The sequence below is a fragment of the Nesoenas mayeri genome (genome assembly GCF_963082525.1).
Source record: "Nesoenas mayeri genome assembly, chromosome: 6".
Classification (NCBI taxonomy): Eukaryota; Metazoa; Chordata; class Aves; order Columbiformes; family Columbidae; genus Nesoenas; species Nesoenas mayeri.
In genome coordinates, this window is record NC_137545.1 from 21,764,441 (window position 1) to 21,776,739 (window position 12,299).

A 12,299-nucleotide genomic window follows, 5' to 3' on the forward strand; every position below is an offset into this window, starting at 1 on the left:
GCTTTGATATTGAAAGGATTGCCATTCAGCCGCTGGTTCAGACTTTTGGGGAGGGTGTTTGATTTGCACTTTCTTGACGGGTGGGGTGTTAGGGCTCAGCAGGTTAAGTGTAGCTGCTTGTCTTTTATATAGGTAAGTAATGAATTTGAGTCCTAATACCGCACCCGTCAAGAGAGCTTAAAGCAGCTGCTTTTACCATCCTGTGTCTGCGTAGCCGTATGGTATATGTAAACTGTAATGTTGTGTTCAAAGTAATTAATGCTGCAACTAATATTTGGAACTCTTTTTCTGTTGCTAAGAATCAGCTAAACTTGAGAATAAAAACAAGTGTTTTTAATGGGAATTAAAACCTTTTCTTATATTTCTACAGTGCAGGTAAAATAAAATAATTATTGCCACAGTGACTGCTCGCATTTTAAATAAATTTATACATATTATTTAAAAAAAATCTAGTTAACTTTAAAATATGTAAGTTTTCTTGTCATTTAGGGTTCTGTGAAGCTGATCATCAAGAGGGTTGCAAATCATTGGCGGTTTCTATTTTCAGAGTTCCACATCCCAGAGTAATTTGCTTTAATTTCACCCAATTTAACCTATACTTCACACCATCACCATTCAGCTTTAATAGCTATGTTCTATGCATAAGAAAAGCAGATAAATGTCCACAATTAGACTGCGAGTGATTACAACTAGTTAGGGCTTTATCAAGACAAAACTTAAAGGGCTGTAGCACAAAACAAAGCCACAAAAGATGTCTGAAAAAATTCTTTCTTCAGAAGTCAAGGTTTACTACAGCATTTTATTTAATGTTTTTTGTACTTGATTTTGCTTATGTTGAAGATGTAGGCAGGTGCACTTTTTTCAACCGAAAATTACTCTGCTTAAAGAATATTAGGTTTGTGTTACAGGTGATTAATTTCACTTGAAATTAGCTTGCAAGGGAAAACACGCTAAACCTACTTTATTTGTTGTTTCTTTGTTAATGTGTGCTATGTTTAAGAAGCTGTAAAATGTTGACTCTGACAGTATTCTTTTGCCCTTCTAATCATGAGTATGTATAGCAAAATGTACAATGATCAAGATTTAATACATTCTCTGTAATGTTAAACGTACCTCAGTCAGAAATAGCGGTATCTTTTACCGTTTAAATCTTTGTAATACTGATGACAGCATGTCAAGCCAGTCTAAGTACAGATATTATTTATAATGTAATGTTTTTTGACACTTGTAGTCTTGTTTCTTTTGATAGCTCAAAGAAATACCCTGCTTCTAGCCCCCCATCCAGGTTAGCGTGTTTTATTTCTTTTTGTTCTCTTCCCCCATTCCCACCCCAGTAAGTGGCCAGCTAGATATTATTGCTCATTAATTTCAGGGCTTATAACAGGGTAGGTATTTGTATTGTGATGTGCCCTATCAGTCTGTGATGAGCAGCTCTTTTTGATAATAGTCATTGAATGTATGCTGGAGAGGAACTGCGAGTATCAATTATTCTCTAGGTCTGGATTTTGGTGGTGTTATTAAACATTCTCTTATGGCTTATTGACAAAAAAGGCTGGTCATTACCCTAAATACCGATGGAAGTTTCAGCTTGTGATGCAGTTCAGATTCTGATAAAGTTGTAAATATCCCTCTTAATTATAGCCTAAGTGTACCAGCATGGTTGCTTACCTTTTGTGAAAAGAATACAAGATGCCAAAATGCTGTTATGTGCAGCTTAATGTTAGCCAAATATTTTGTTCCGTTTTACTTTAAGGATAAGGATAATTAAAGAAACGAACCGACTGGTATATCAAATATAAATGAATCTTGACGATATTAATTTCCATAATTGCAATTAGGAGCAGAATAAGATAAGTCTAGTATTATTATTTTGATTTGTTTTTTAGCATCTTGGTGGCAGCTTGGAGCAGCCAGAAACAATGAAGTTTGGGCTATAGGCAGCTTCATTTTTGTGTCAAACTAGTTTTATATGCTATATCATAAAACTTTCAGTCCAATCAGCAACTACATTTAAATACTGCAAATTGTGGCAGCAAAACAATAATTCTGCTGATTAGCCCCTTTCCATTTCTTGTAAGTGAACTGTTTATGCTGTTGAGTACCTTTTGAAAAAAGAAAAAGCCAAAACAGCCTTGATTAGTCAAGGAGTAATTGGATGACTTGATTTTAGCAAGAGAATGAATTGGTTGATGATAGCCTGTAACTAAGTGTAGTGGTTCTGTTCAGATGAATACATAACATACAGTCATCAGATCTTGACAGGTATAACATAAGCAATGCAAAAATCTCTGGAGGCTGAGAGGTAAATTTTGTCAGAGAATTTTGAAGCTGATTCTTGAAAGAAATGGAAAGAAACATGCATGCCATTAGATGATACTGTTTAAAATGTGGCATTTGTATACATATTTATCTGCTATTACTTTTGCATGTGAAGAAGAGGTGGTGTAGTATGTGTGTCCTGGCTGCCATCAAGACCTGCCAAATAGACAGTTCCTGCCTTTCTTCAGGGAAAAACCTGAGTCAGGTTTTGCATCTTCTCCAGCCAGTTGTTGGTTTTCTGGATCTTTTTTGTCTAGTATCACTTGAAAGCCAAGTGGAGAACCAGCTGTCACTGCATTACTTCTTTGATGCTGCTTTAAAAATATTTTTTTGCCCTGTTATTATATATGAAGATCTTTTAAAAAAGTGTCATTGCCAGGTGGCAGCAATGGAGAGTAGGACCCAGTGCAGAGCTCCTGTGATGCTGGTGGCTGTAGAGAAAAGATCTGACCAGGCTCACCACACTTGGACTGCAGTAGTCCAGATGAAGTGCTCAGCTGAAGATAAAACCTTCCCCCAAACTGAAGAATCCTTTAGGTTTGGGCCCTCAGGCAACAGAAGAGGGACGTGGCAGTGACAGTTTCCAAGCTTCTAACTTCTAGTAGCTTCAGAGTAAGTCACTACTTTCAGGGCTGTTAAAGGGTAAAACGAATTCTGCTGCTGTGTTATCCTTTACTGTTTTCCTATCTAAATACTTGCCTTATTTAAGTAGCAATATCTTCATGGCACTAAAACATAATGGGAATTTACCACAGCAGATTTGTTTCATTACAGCAAGGCTGATGTTTCTAACTCTGTAGCCTTTGTTCTTGTACACCAAAGGAAGTGGCTGGGCTGTGTCTTTCCAGCTAGAGCCCAAAGCCATCGGCATTTCCTGGGAGATTGTTTGAAAAAAGGCTTATAACTAGGATACTTAAAATATCAAAGAAAGAGGTAGACTCCATCCCACTTCCTTTTGAAAGGTTGACTAACTTCTTATAAAAATATACTTCACCTCTGGTGGGATATGCAAGACGCCGGTGAAACTGTAATCAGTTCTTTAAATAATGAAATGACTGGTTAGGGTTCCTCAGCTGACCTCCTGTATTGCTGTATGCTTAGCTTGGTTGTTGACAAACAGATGCTTCTTTGGGGAGTTTCTTGAGTAAATGTATTTTATGTATATATATTTTTTTCTTCCACATTTGGTAAACTGACTCATTTTTTCTCTTATAGTAGTATGTTACAGTTTCTGGTAGTAGAGGGGTGAGTTTTGGAGGACAGACAGTAAAACTTCAGGAAGTAGGCAAAAGGAAGGTGCTGTGGTTTGGGATAATGTTTGAGAAATGCTGAGTCTCTCTGTTTTAAAAGCAAATGCAGTTGATGAAGACATGGGAAGAACAACAGATATTTCATTATATTCATTGGAGAAGGTAATTGTCCACAAGTCACACTGTCTTGAGAATGCAGTAATATGGCTAGTTTTGAAGAAATTAATATTATTATGTTCTTTTTCCTGGTAGTAGTAAGCATTTAAATAAAGTGGCATAGTTTGATCAGTTTATTGCTTGATGAAATTCCAGAATATCATGTCTTGCTTGCTATGTCCACGTTAAGCTCTGCAGACCAGAACTGAATTCCCTACAATGCCCGCTGTGATTTGTGCTGGACTGTTGTTACAAAGCAGGTGTGAGGCTGGCAGAACAGATTGCCCCAAATACATCCCAGGCAGATATTGAGACCAAGTTATAATTAAAGCTCTTCCATCATAGCAGTTTCTCTCTCTCTTTTCCTGTCCTTCTTCCTTCCGTATCCCAGTGTCTCACTTCTGGCTGGGCTGTCAGTCAGAGGCTGATCTGGTTTGGGTTGATGACTGAAGTTGGCATTGACAAACCCTGACCAAGAGATTCACAAATAAAACTGAATTCCCGTTGCTTATCAAGAAGGGTCTTTCAGTTTATCCCAAAATCTGGCCATTAATGCCAGTTTGGCGTTTTGTGTATACAAAATCTTGTATCTACCACTTCCTTATGGACTGTGTCTGTCACAGTGGGAAGAGATTCAAATTTCTCTCCTAAGCGTTCCTGATAACTTTTGGGGAAAAAAAAAGAGCCACAATGAATGTAATTGATTTCTTGTCTATTTAGAAGGGGATTGTGTGACCTTTGTCAGCACACCTGTTGATAGGTTTTCGCCTTCCCAGGTTAGGAAAATGTACTTTTCTTCTAAATATAGAATTGAAAATTTAAGCTCAAAATCCAGCATTTTAATGGAATATGTCACTAGTGTTCATTTCCTCAATGAGAATAATCAAGCAACCTGGTGAAGAAGAGAGAAGGCTTAATTTGTTGCCTTGAGTGGGAAATCATCAGCTCAGTAGAGGGGCTGCTTATGGGATGAAGCAGCTGCCTGTTGCCAGACATGGGTCTCTTGTCATCAATGTTGCCTGACATGGGCATGAGGCCACCCGACAGGGTGACCAGGATGGAGGAAAACTCTGTCAGAACATTGAAGTGTCCCTGGATGAAAGCATTTTGTAGACTGAGAAGGGAGCAAAGGTTAAATGTATAGATTCAGTTTTTATAGGGGTGGAATTGCACTGAATTAATTAGTTTTGGTTGAACAAAGAACTCTTTTTTTTTTTTTTTTTTAATTTTTCTGGGGGGAAAAGGAATGGGAAGATGTGAAGAAAATGAAGAAAATTGCTAAAGTACTTTGCTGTTCAAAAAAATGGAAAACTATACCTGGTATATAAGCTGTGTTTTGTTACTACTGACTAATTCACCTTCCACTTGGTTTTTGAGGAAAAAAAATAAATTCTTCCTTAATACAAAAACAAGCTGTGCATTCCACTTTCTATGTTGTAACTTCAAGAACTTTGTAGTCATGGAGCTTTTCTCCTGGCTTAACAGTGTGGGAGGTTTTGTTGTTTTTTAAATCTGTGGACACCAAAAGCAGAAGGAAGGTGTAAATAGCTTGAGATTGGTTTATTTAGATGGTAATGGACACTTTTTTCTTAATACAAGGAAGAAAGATAAACTTCTTATATGTTTAGCTGCATAAATATTGCTCATCTGTTGAGAAGGCTGGGCAGGTAGACTTTTCTTTGACTGGTATGGTGACATCTTACTTCCTACTTTTTTCCATTCCCTTTCAGTATTTTCCTTGTAAATCAGAACAGAGCTGTTGAATTATGTTTTCTATTATTTGTTCATTCAGACAGTCCATGTCCCATTGAGTTGGGTGAGCAGATACAAGTTGATGGGAGGCAAAAGCCACTATCTCTTCCTTCATCCACTGACGTTGCTGTGCGTTAGTGGAGTGAGATTCCATCTGGCAGAGCAGCCGGTTCTCCCGGCATGACCAGAGCTTGATCTGTCGCTGAGGTGATTTTCCTTGTGCCAAGAGATCTCACTGATCTTTGGAGAAAGACAGTTGATGGGAGAGGAGGGAGCTTCTGGTAACCACTGTACTGAAGACTTTTCATAAGTTTATGTGAAAATGATTTTGACATTTGACTGTCAACAACACTTTAAATCTACGTACCCTGTGTTTTGATGTAAAATCCTTACTGCTAAAACCACTGCTTTCAGTAAGTTAAAAGACAAGATGAAGTTTAAGATGTGCATGACAAGAACCCCAGCTTTCTATCAGTTAAGCAATTGTTTGTAGTTTACCCTGTTTCCTGTCTTATATTTAGTACAAGACATGCGCCTTGTTTTGTTTTTTGTTTTTTGTTTTTCCTGTGTTAAAACAAAACAAAAACACAAAACAAAAACCAGTTTATTTTAATTCGGTAATATGAAAATAAAATTATTTTTGTGGTTCATTTCTTAGGCATATCCTTAATGTTAAATGATAGGCATGCAAATACTCTGAAAATTGATCTAGGAAAAAGTAATAAACTTGTTAATAACTTGTTAATATTTTTATTTTTAAAATAAGTATTATGGGGGGGTGGTGGTTGTGTGTTGTGGGTTTTTTTTTTTTTTTTTGTGATGCTGGTTATCTGATAATTTAAATCCTAGTTGAATTATGTTGCCAGATTGTCTTCAGAAGGGCATGAAGTCAGCACACATGCTTCAGTAATATCTGGTTGTTTTACCCTTATGTTTCCAGTTGGCAATTTGAAATTATGGCTTCAACTGCACTTTAAATATGTGATAATAGCATGTGTTTCTAATAAGGGCCAGCACCATTTTGTTCGGATAGTGTGAATGGTTGTCACTCATATATGACAAATGCACCTTCATCTGCTTCTTTGATGGCCCCCTAAAAACCATACCCTCAAATCAGGCCGATGAAATTAGCTGCTGTGTAAATTGTGTGTCTGAGTGGTTCATTATCTAATCACCGTCAGAACCACAGTGATAAAGTAGATTGAAACAGGGACGAGGTCTGCCAGATGATTTCAGGCCTTTTTTTCTAAGCCCCGTTTCCCTTGGAAACACTAAGAGTTGTTCAGAACTTCAGAATTCTTTGTCTAGAACTTGTTTATTCTTAATGCATAAAATTGGTCAGCCAGCGAGGGCTGCCAGGGTGATTCGTAAGGTTTTCTTTCCATGAGTCTTTTAGTTGTTACTGCATGTATTAAAATGTTCTACAATGCTCAATTTAGCTACTGTTTGCTACTGCTAGGTTAGATACTGTTAAATACAGTGGTACCTATTTTCAGACAAGTGCTATAGCCTGCTCCTATTTAGAAGAAACTCTTGAAGATGTGTTAAGTGCTCTTCTGAAATGTCCAAGTGCTGCGCTTTGTGTGAATCTGTATAAAGCTTTGGATTCCGAGTTGATATGTAAATTAACAGACTAAACAAGTATGATATAAAATACTGCGGGTGACACTTGTATACAGGCAGTACGGCAGACCTACTGACGTTTTCGTCTCAAATGCTTGTGACTCTTAATAGTATGTTGCAAATATATATTTCTTGTCTTTATAGCTTAATATGTAATTTAAGTGTTATTTTGTTCTAGGAGCATTCGAAGACGATGATATCACTCATGTTGAAGGAAGTGTAGATCCTGTTCGTGACATTGAAATAATACATGAGGAACTTAGACTTAAAGATGAGGAGCTGATCATGCAGAGTATAGAGAAGCTTGAAAAAGTAGCTGTAAGAGGAGGAGACAAGAAATTAAAACCTGAATATGTAAGTATAAGTGTATGAGCTATAAAAGTAAGTTGTTAAGTACTCTCTGTATTGGATTGAAATTTTTGTTATTGATCTGCCACATGTATAATCTGAAACACTACTGCTATTTTTGTGTATTTTAAAGTAATTATTATTCTGAGTTGAAAAAAATATTAGAATGGATTATTTGCTGTGTTGACAGTGTAAGATTTCACTGATAAAGCTAATTGTAATTTTTTAAATTTAAATTTTATTTTCTTGCTGACACAGATTTGTGTGCGTATTGCCAACGCTTCATCAGACTTCCATCAGTGTGTAGCTGTAATTCAAAGTCCGGCAGTCGCTTCTCAGTTATTCTTGCTGCTAAATTCTAGTCTGAGGTTGATACCAGTATTCCTGTAGCCACCAAGTGAATATATTTTCTTGGTGTGGTTGCACTTTGTATCTTTTAATGCATGTTAAATAAAGACTGCTTAAATGAGCTCAGTTGTCACAGGGTAGCAGTGATGTTTCTTTGTAAATTAGAAACATATAATAATTATCAACTTTAAAGTATATTTTTGTAAATGATTATTTTACTGCCTGTCACAGAGGGACCCCAAAGTCAGTTTTAGGGAAGCAAAACAGACTTTATTTTGGCCAGAAGAGTCCGGCAAAACAACAGACTAAAAACAGGGCTTATACAATTAATTAGCACTCTGATAACATAAGATACAGGTTCGGATATCAATTGAGGAAATTATTGGGCTGCAGCAAATGAGAATGATGATCCACAATGTGCATGCACGTGCTCACAAAAAACCAAGTCAGAGCTCTCTGACTTCAGGTTACTACACTCGTACACTCACTTGAGCAGCAAGAACTTACACTTGCTTATTCAGCAAGGAATACACTTGCCTCTCTGGCAAGGAATTATTCAAGAATATATCTAGTAAAGTTATCACTCACCCAAATGAGGAGGTGAGGTGTTCCCAGTCCCAGGAAGTTACCTTAGATGTTGTTCTCGTCTAAGGGGAGGGCTCTTTGGTGTCAGCAGACCTGCGGCTCCAAGAAGACCACACAAAGGGGAACCTCAGTGGGCACCCCGTTTTATAGTCTGATCAGACCTGGCTGTGGGCATTCCAGGGGCTTCTTGGGTTCTCTGCACCCCCCTTCCTGTCCTAACGACCCTGGCTAACTGACTCGGGGGTCTCACAAAAGAAGCCATTAACTGCCCCATTGAAGGAGAGGGGGATGTGTGTGCGACTGCCACATCAGTTCTCAGGGGGAAGGCAGAAGTGCAACTGCCACACTACCAGTTGACTTTTGAGTCTGCTATACTTTGCCAGTAGTCTAGTTATTATTTTTTCTTTATTTCATTAATCTTCTGTAAATATTTCAGGTGATATATAAAGCATATTCTCTAATTATTACAGCAGTGTATTGGTGTGGAAACAGACTATTTATGCTTAACAGTTAAGTAGTAAAAAATACTGTTTTCTTCCATCGCTTTTTAGATAGCAAGTAATAAGAAAAACATTGTCGCATCAGTGCTGGTGTTTTAGTTTATCAGCATTGAAGTGCAATGAAATTTGTTGGCCCTACCTAGTGTTTGGAAGTAAATAGGAGCTGAAACTGAGCATCTCTCTCCAAAATGTTAATCTTTCTGATGCAGTGTTAAAAAGCACTTCTTTGGTAGCTTCTGTTGGTGAAGAACTAGTCTTCATATGGATTTAAAAGTCTTTTATTCCTTGATTGGTCTAAGCCAGAAAAAACAGCTACTGTTGATGATTTAGGCTTTCACGTAAGTCCAAAGAGAGAGAAGCAGGTATGCTTCATTTAAGGTCTTACCTGACATGTATCAACCCAGCCTCAAGTACATGTGGGCAGTGATTTTTATCTTTTACAGAAGGTTGCACATGCTTGGAGGAACGGTGCAGCCGGTGCCTGCAGCTTCAAATAGTGTCCATACAGTCTTTCACCTTTTAATTAATCTTAAAGAAGTGGACAAGCAAAAATCCTGTCTGTAGAAAATTCAGAGTTCGGCCTAAGGCTAAACTTTGCGTTGGTATGAGATGATGAAAATGCAGAGTACTGTGATGCTGTTCTGCACCAATCTCGAGCTCTTCTCACTTTTTGTGGGGCCGTCTTTGGAAGCAGCTTTGCTTGGCTCCTCCTGATGGAGACGCTCTTGACCAGTATTTGAGTGTACCTCTCTGGATTTCTTTGACGTTTCATATCATACTGTATGTTCTTTCTGTGCTAAGGAAGAAATCAGCACTTTTTTGTGATTGCAAAGAGACATAACTGAAGTGTGTTTTGAATAAAATTCTGATAGTCATCATTTAGGTGTAATGGGTGGTAGGTACAGTTACTGTTGTATGACAGAGCTGCTATTACTCATTTCTTAACTACAGGAAGTTGGTATGTGTTTGAAAACAGAAAATGTCAGATTATTCTCAAATCGAGGGAGACAGTAAATAAAAACCTCAAATATAGAAATGCAACTTAAATTCATTAAAGAAAACTTTAAAATCTGCAGTATTGATCTGTCTTTACCCAACTTCAGTTTCTCATCCTTTTCTTTGCCTCTTCCTTCAGTCTTTTAATTATTACTTCATTTGTAGTTCACCTGTCAAAATTACTTTGTCATCTTGTTGTTGCAACTTAGGCTTCTCATCATTCCTTGGGTTTTTTCACCCTTTCTTTATGAACACATGCACAGAAAACACCAGGTTCTTGAAGCTGCGTTGCTCCACTGGTTCTGTTCTCAGTAACAGCTGTTACGGTTGACCAGTCTCAGCTGAGTTTGTCAACAACAATAGGGGTTTCAAATGTATTAAATTTCTTTGTTTCATGGAAAAGGGTGGCTGAACAGAGTGGAGGGGCACAAATTAATGCTCCCCTTGAGACAAAGGCTGCATGTAGGAACTACAGTCGCTAGGAAATCTCTTCAGGGAGATGCTGTGGGGCATCACATCTGTGATTCTTGCTGATCTTGGACCTTCTTGTTTTCTTTTGTGACTTGTATGCTTCAATTGTAAGGTAGACAGTAGACCTTAGCAAAACAGACTTTTTTAATGGAAAAGGCCTATGAAAGCTCTGCCTGGTTACTTTTCTTTTCCTGGTAAATCTACCCTTAGGCTTAGTTACACAGCTTCTACAAATAGATTTGTGTGGTTGTATGATTGTAACAGCAATAGCAGTGGTTTTTCCAGCCACCATGGATGTATTTAGATGTCCAGCCACTGGGTTGTGAGGCGCTCCTGTACAGTTTGCTTTAACATTTAACATTTTGTGTTGGAGAGAAGGTCTATGGTTGCATTTATATAGCATACTGTGTGATTAGCTATCTGGCAAAAGACTTATGGGTCTAGGAGGAAAACCATATGGGATTTGTAAAAAAAACCCAAACAACCACAAACAAACACAGCTAAAGATTATGCCTCCCTAACACAGTAGCCAAATGTTGGGAGTGTATTTTGGCTGCTTGATTCTGCACTTCCCAAATCTGCAGCATTTTGCAGTGAGCTTGTTGGGCACGGAGTTCCCCATCCAGCACAATTTGTAGTAAATTCATTAAGAGACAGTACAGACTGGAATTTATACTTTTTTTTCCAAACAGGTTGTCCTCAAAAAGGGGGATGGGAAGGGATTGTCTGGTACAGACCTTCTCAGGATATGCTTTTAAAAGTTATTTACCAGTATAATGCATAGCCATTGCTAATACTGTTTTCTTGCCATAGCAGAGGTGCGCAAGAAGTGGCACTTTTTCCTGAGTGTTCTCTGTCATTTTCTCTTTCAGGAAAACTAGGAGTTTACAAGGGAAAAAACGTGATATTTGTAGCTTGTTTTGGTTTTGTTGTTTTGTTTTTAAGGCACAATGTTAACATTTTAGTCTTTGTCTTTCATTGTTTTCCTTTTCCCATCCTTTTGAGAGTAATTTAAGGTAAAGACACTTGAAAGTTTCTTAAGAATTTTAACTGGTTGAGAGTTGTGAAAGATCTGTGGATCATTCAGATGAAGATATTGCGAGCTTTCTTACCTGTATCGCTTTCAGACCTCTCAATGACTCGCTTTCCCCTCCTGAACAAAAACATCTAGCCCTTAAATTGCATTTTTCATTTCTTTGCACTTTTTGGAGAGCACTTTGAGATCTATTGAGGAAGGATGCTGTATAAAGTTAGGGAAAGAAGAAGATGAGGAAAGAAAAGAAATAATATTGATCTTGGTCAAGTACATTTTTCCTTTGGTAGTTTGCTGAATATAACAAATAACGTTAATATGAAAGCTAAAGAAAAGTTACTGATTACAGACAGGCTATAATCTCTGTGTGACCTGTGTAAACTTCTTATTATTGGTATCAAAGGGGATTTCACTGTGTGTTTCATGGAACCTAATTGAAAGTAGAAGTCGTTCTTATTTCATAAATATGAATTGTCGGCTTTAGTGGATTTTCTTTATCAGAAGCCCCCACAAGTCTAACTTCATAGTCTGAAAGCTCCAAAAGGTTTAGGAGAAGAAAAAAAAGAAAATGGTCAGTTTGTATCAGTCATTAGTTCTTAAATCTAAGATTTGTATTTGCCCACCGTTTTGTACCTGTGTTCTAACTTGTTAATTATAATTTTTCCGTCCTGTAAGCCCACATTGCATATAGTTGGTAAGTTCACCTTTGTGCAGTGACCTGACTTGGCAGTTGAGTGCAGTGTTAACTGTTCGTGCTGTCTTTCAGAGAATTGATTTTTCAATCCCCTGTCACCAGAAATAAAATAGTCAACTGCTGTTAAGGAGCCATCAATGAAATAATTTTCAAGTTCTACTTAAAAATCAATGACACAATATGGTCCAAGACCAGTAACATGTAGTGTTGACATAGGCTTGGAA

The 12,299-nt window shown here is 37.6% G+C and overlaps 1 protein-coding gene across 3 annotated transcripts in view; it reads left to right on the top strand.

The window, feature by feature from the left end:
* OLA1 (Obg like ATPase 1) overlaps window positions 1-12,299 on the top strand; it is a 101,742-nt gene that overhangs the window by 40,974 nt on the left and 48,469 nt on the right. For 2 of the 3 annotated variants that reach the window (XM_080346888.1, XM_080346890.1), the window contains one exon: window positions 7,279-7,454. In XM_080346888.1, the coding sequence (XP_080203014.1) occupies window positions 7,279-7,454 (176 nt within the window). The remainder of the gene's footprint in view (window positions 1-7,278; window positions 7,455-12,299) is intronic. The other variant, XM_080346889.1, reaches the window with a different exon arrangement.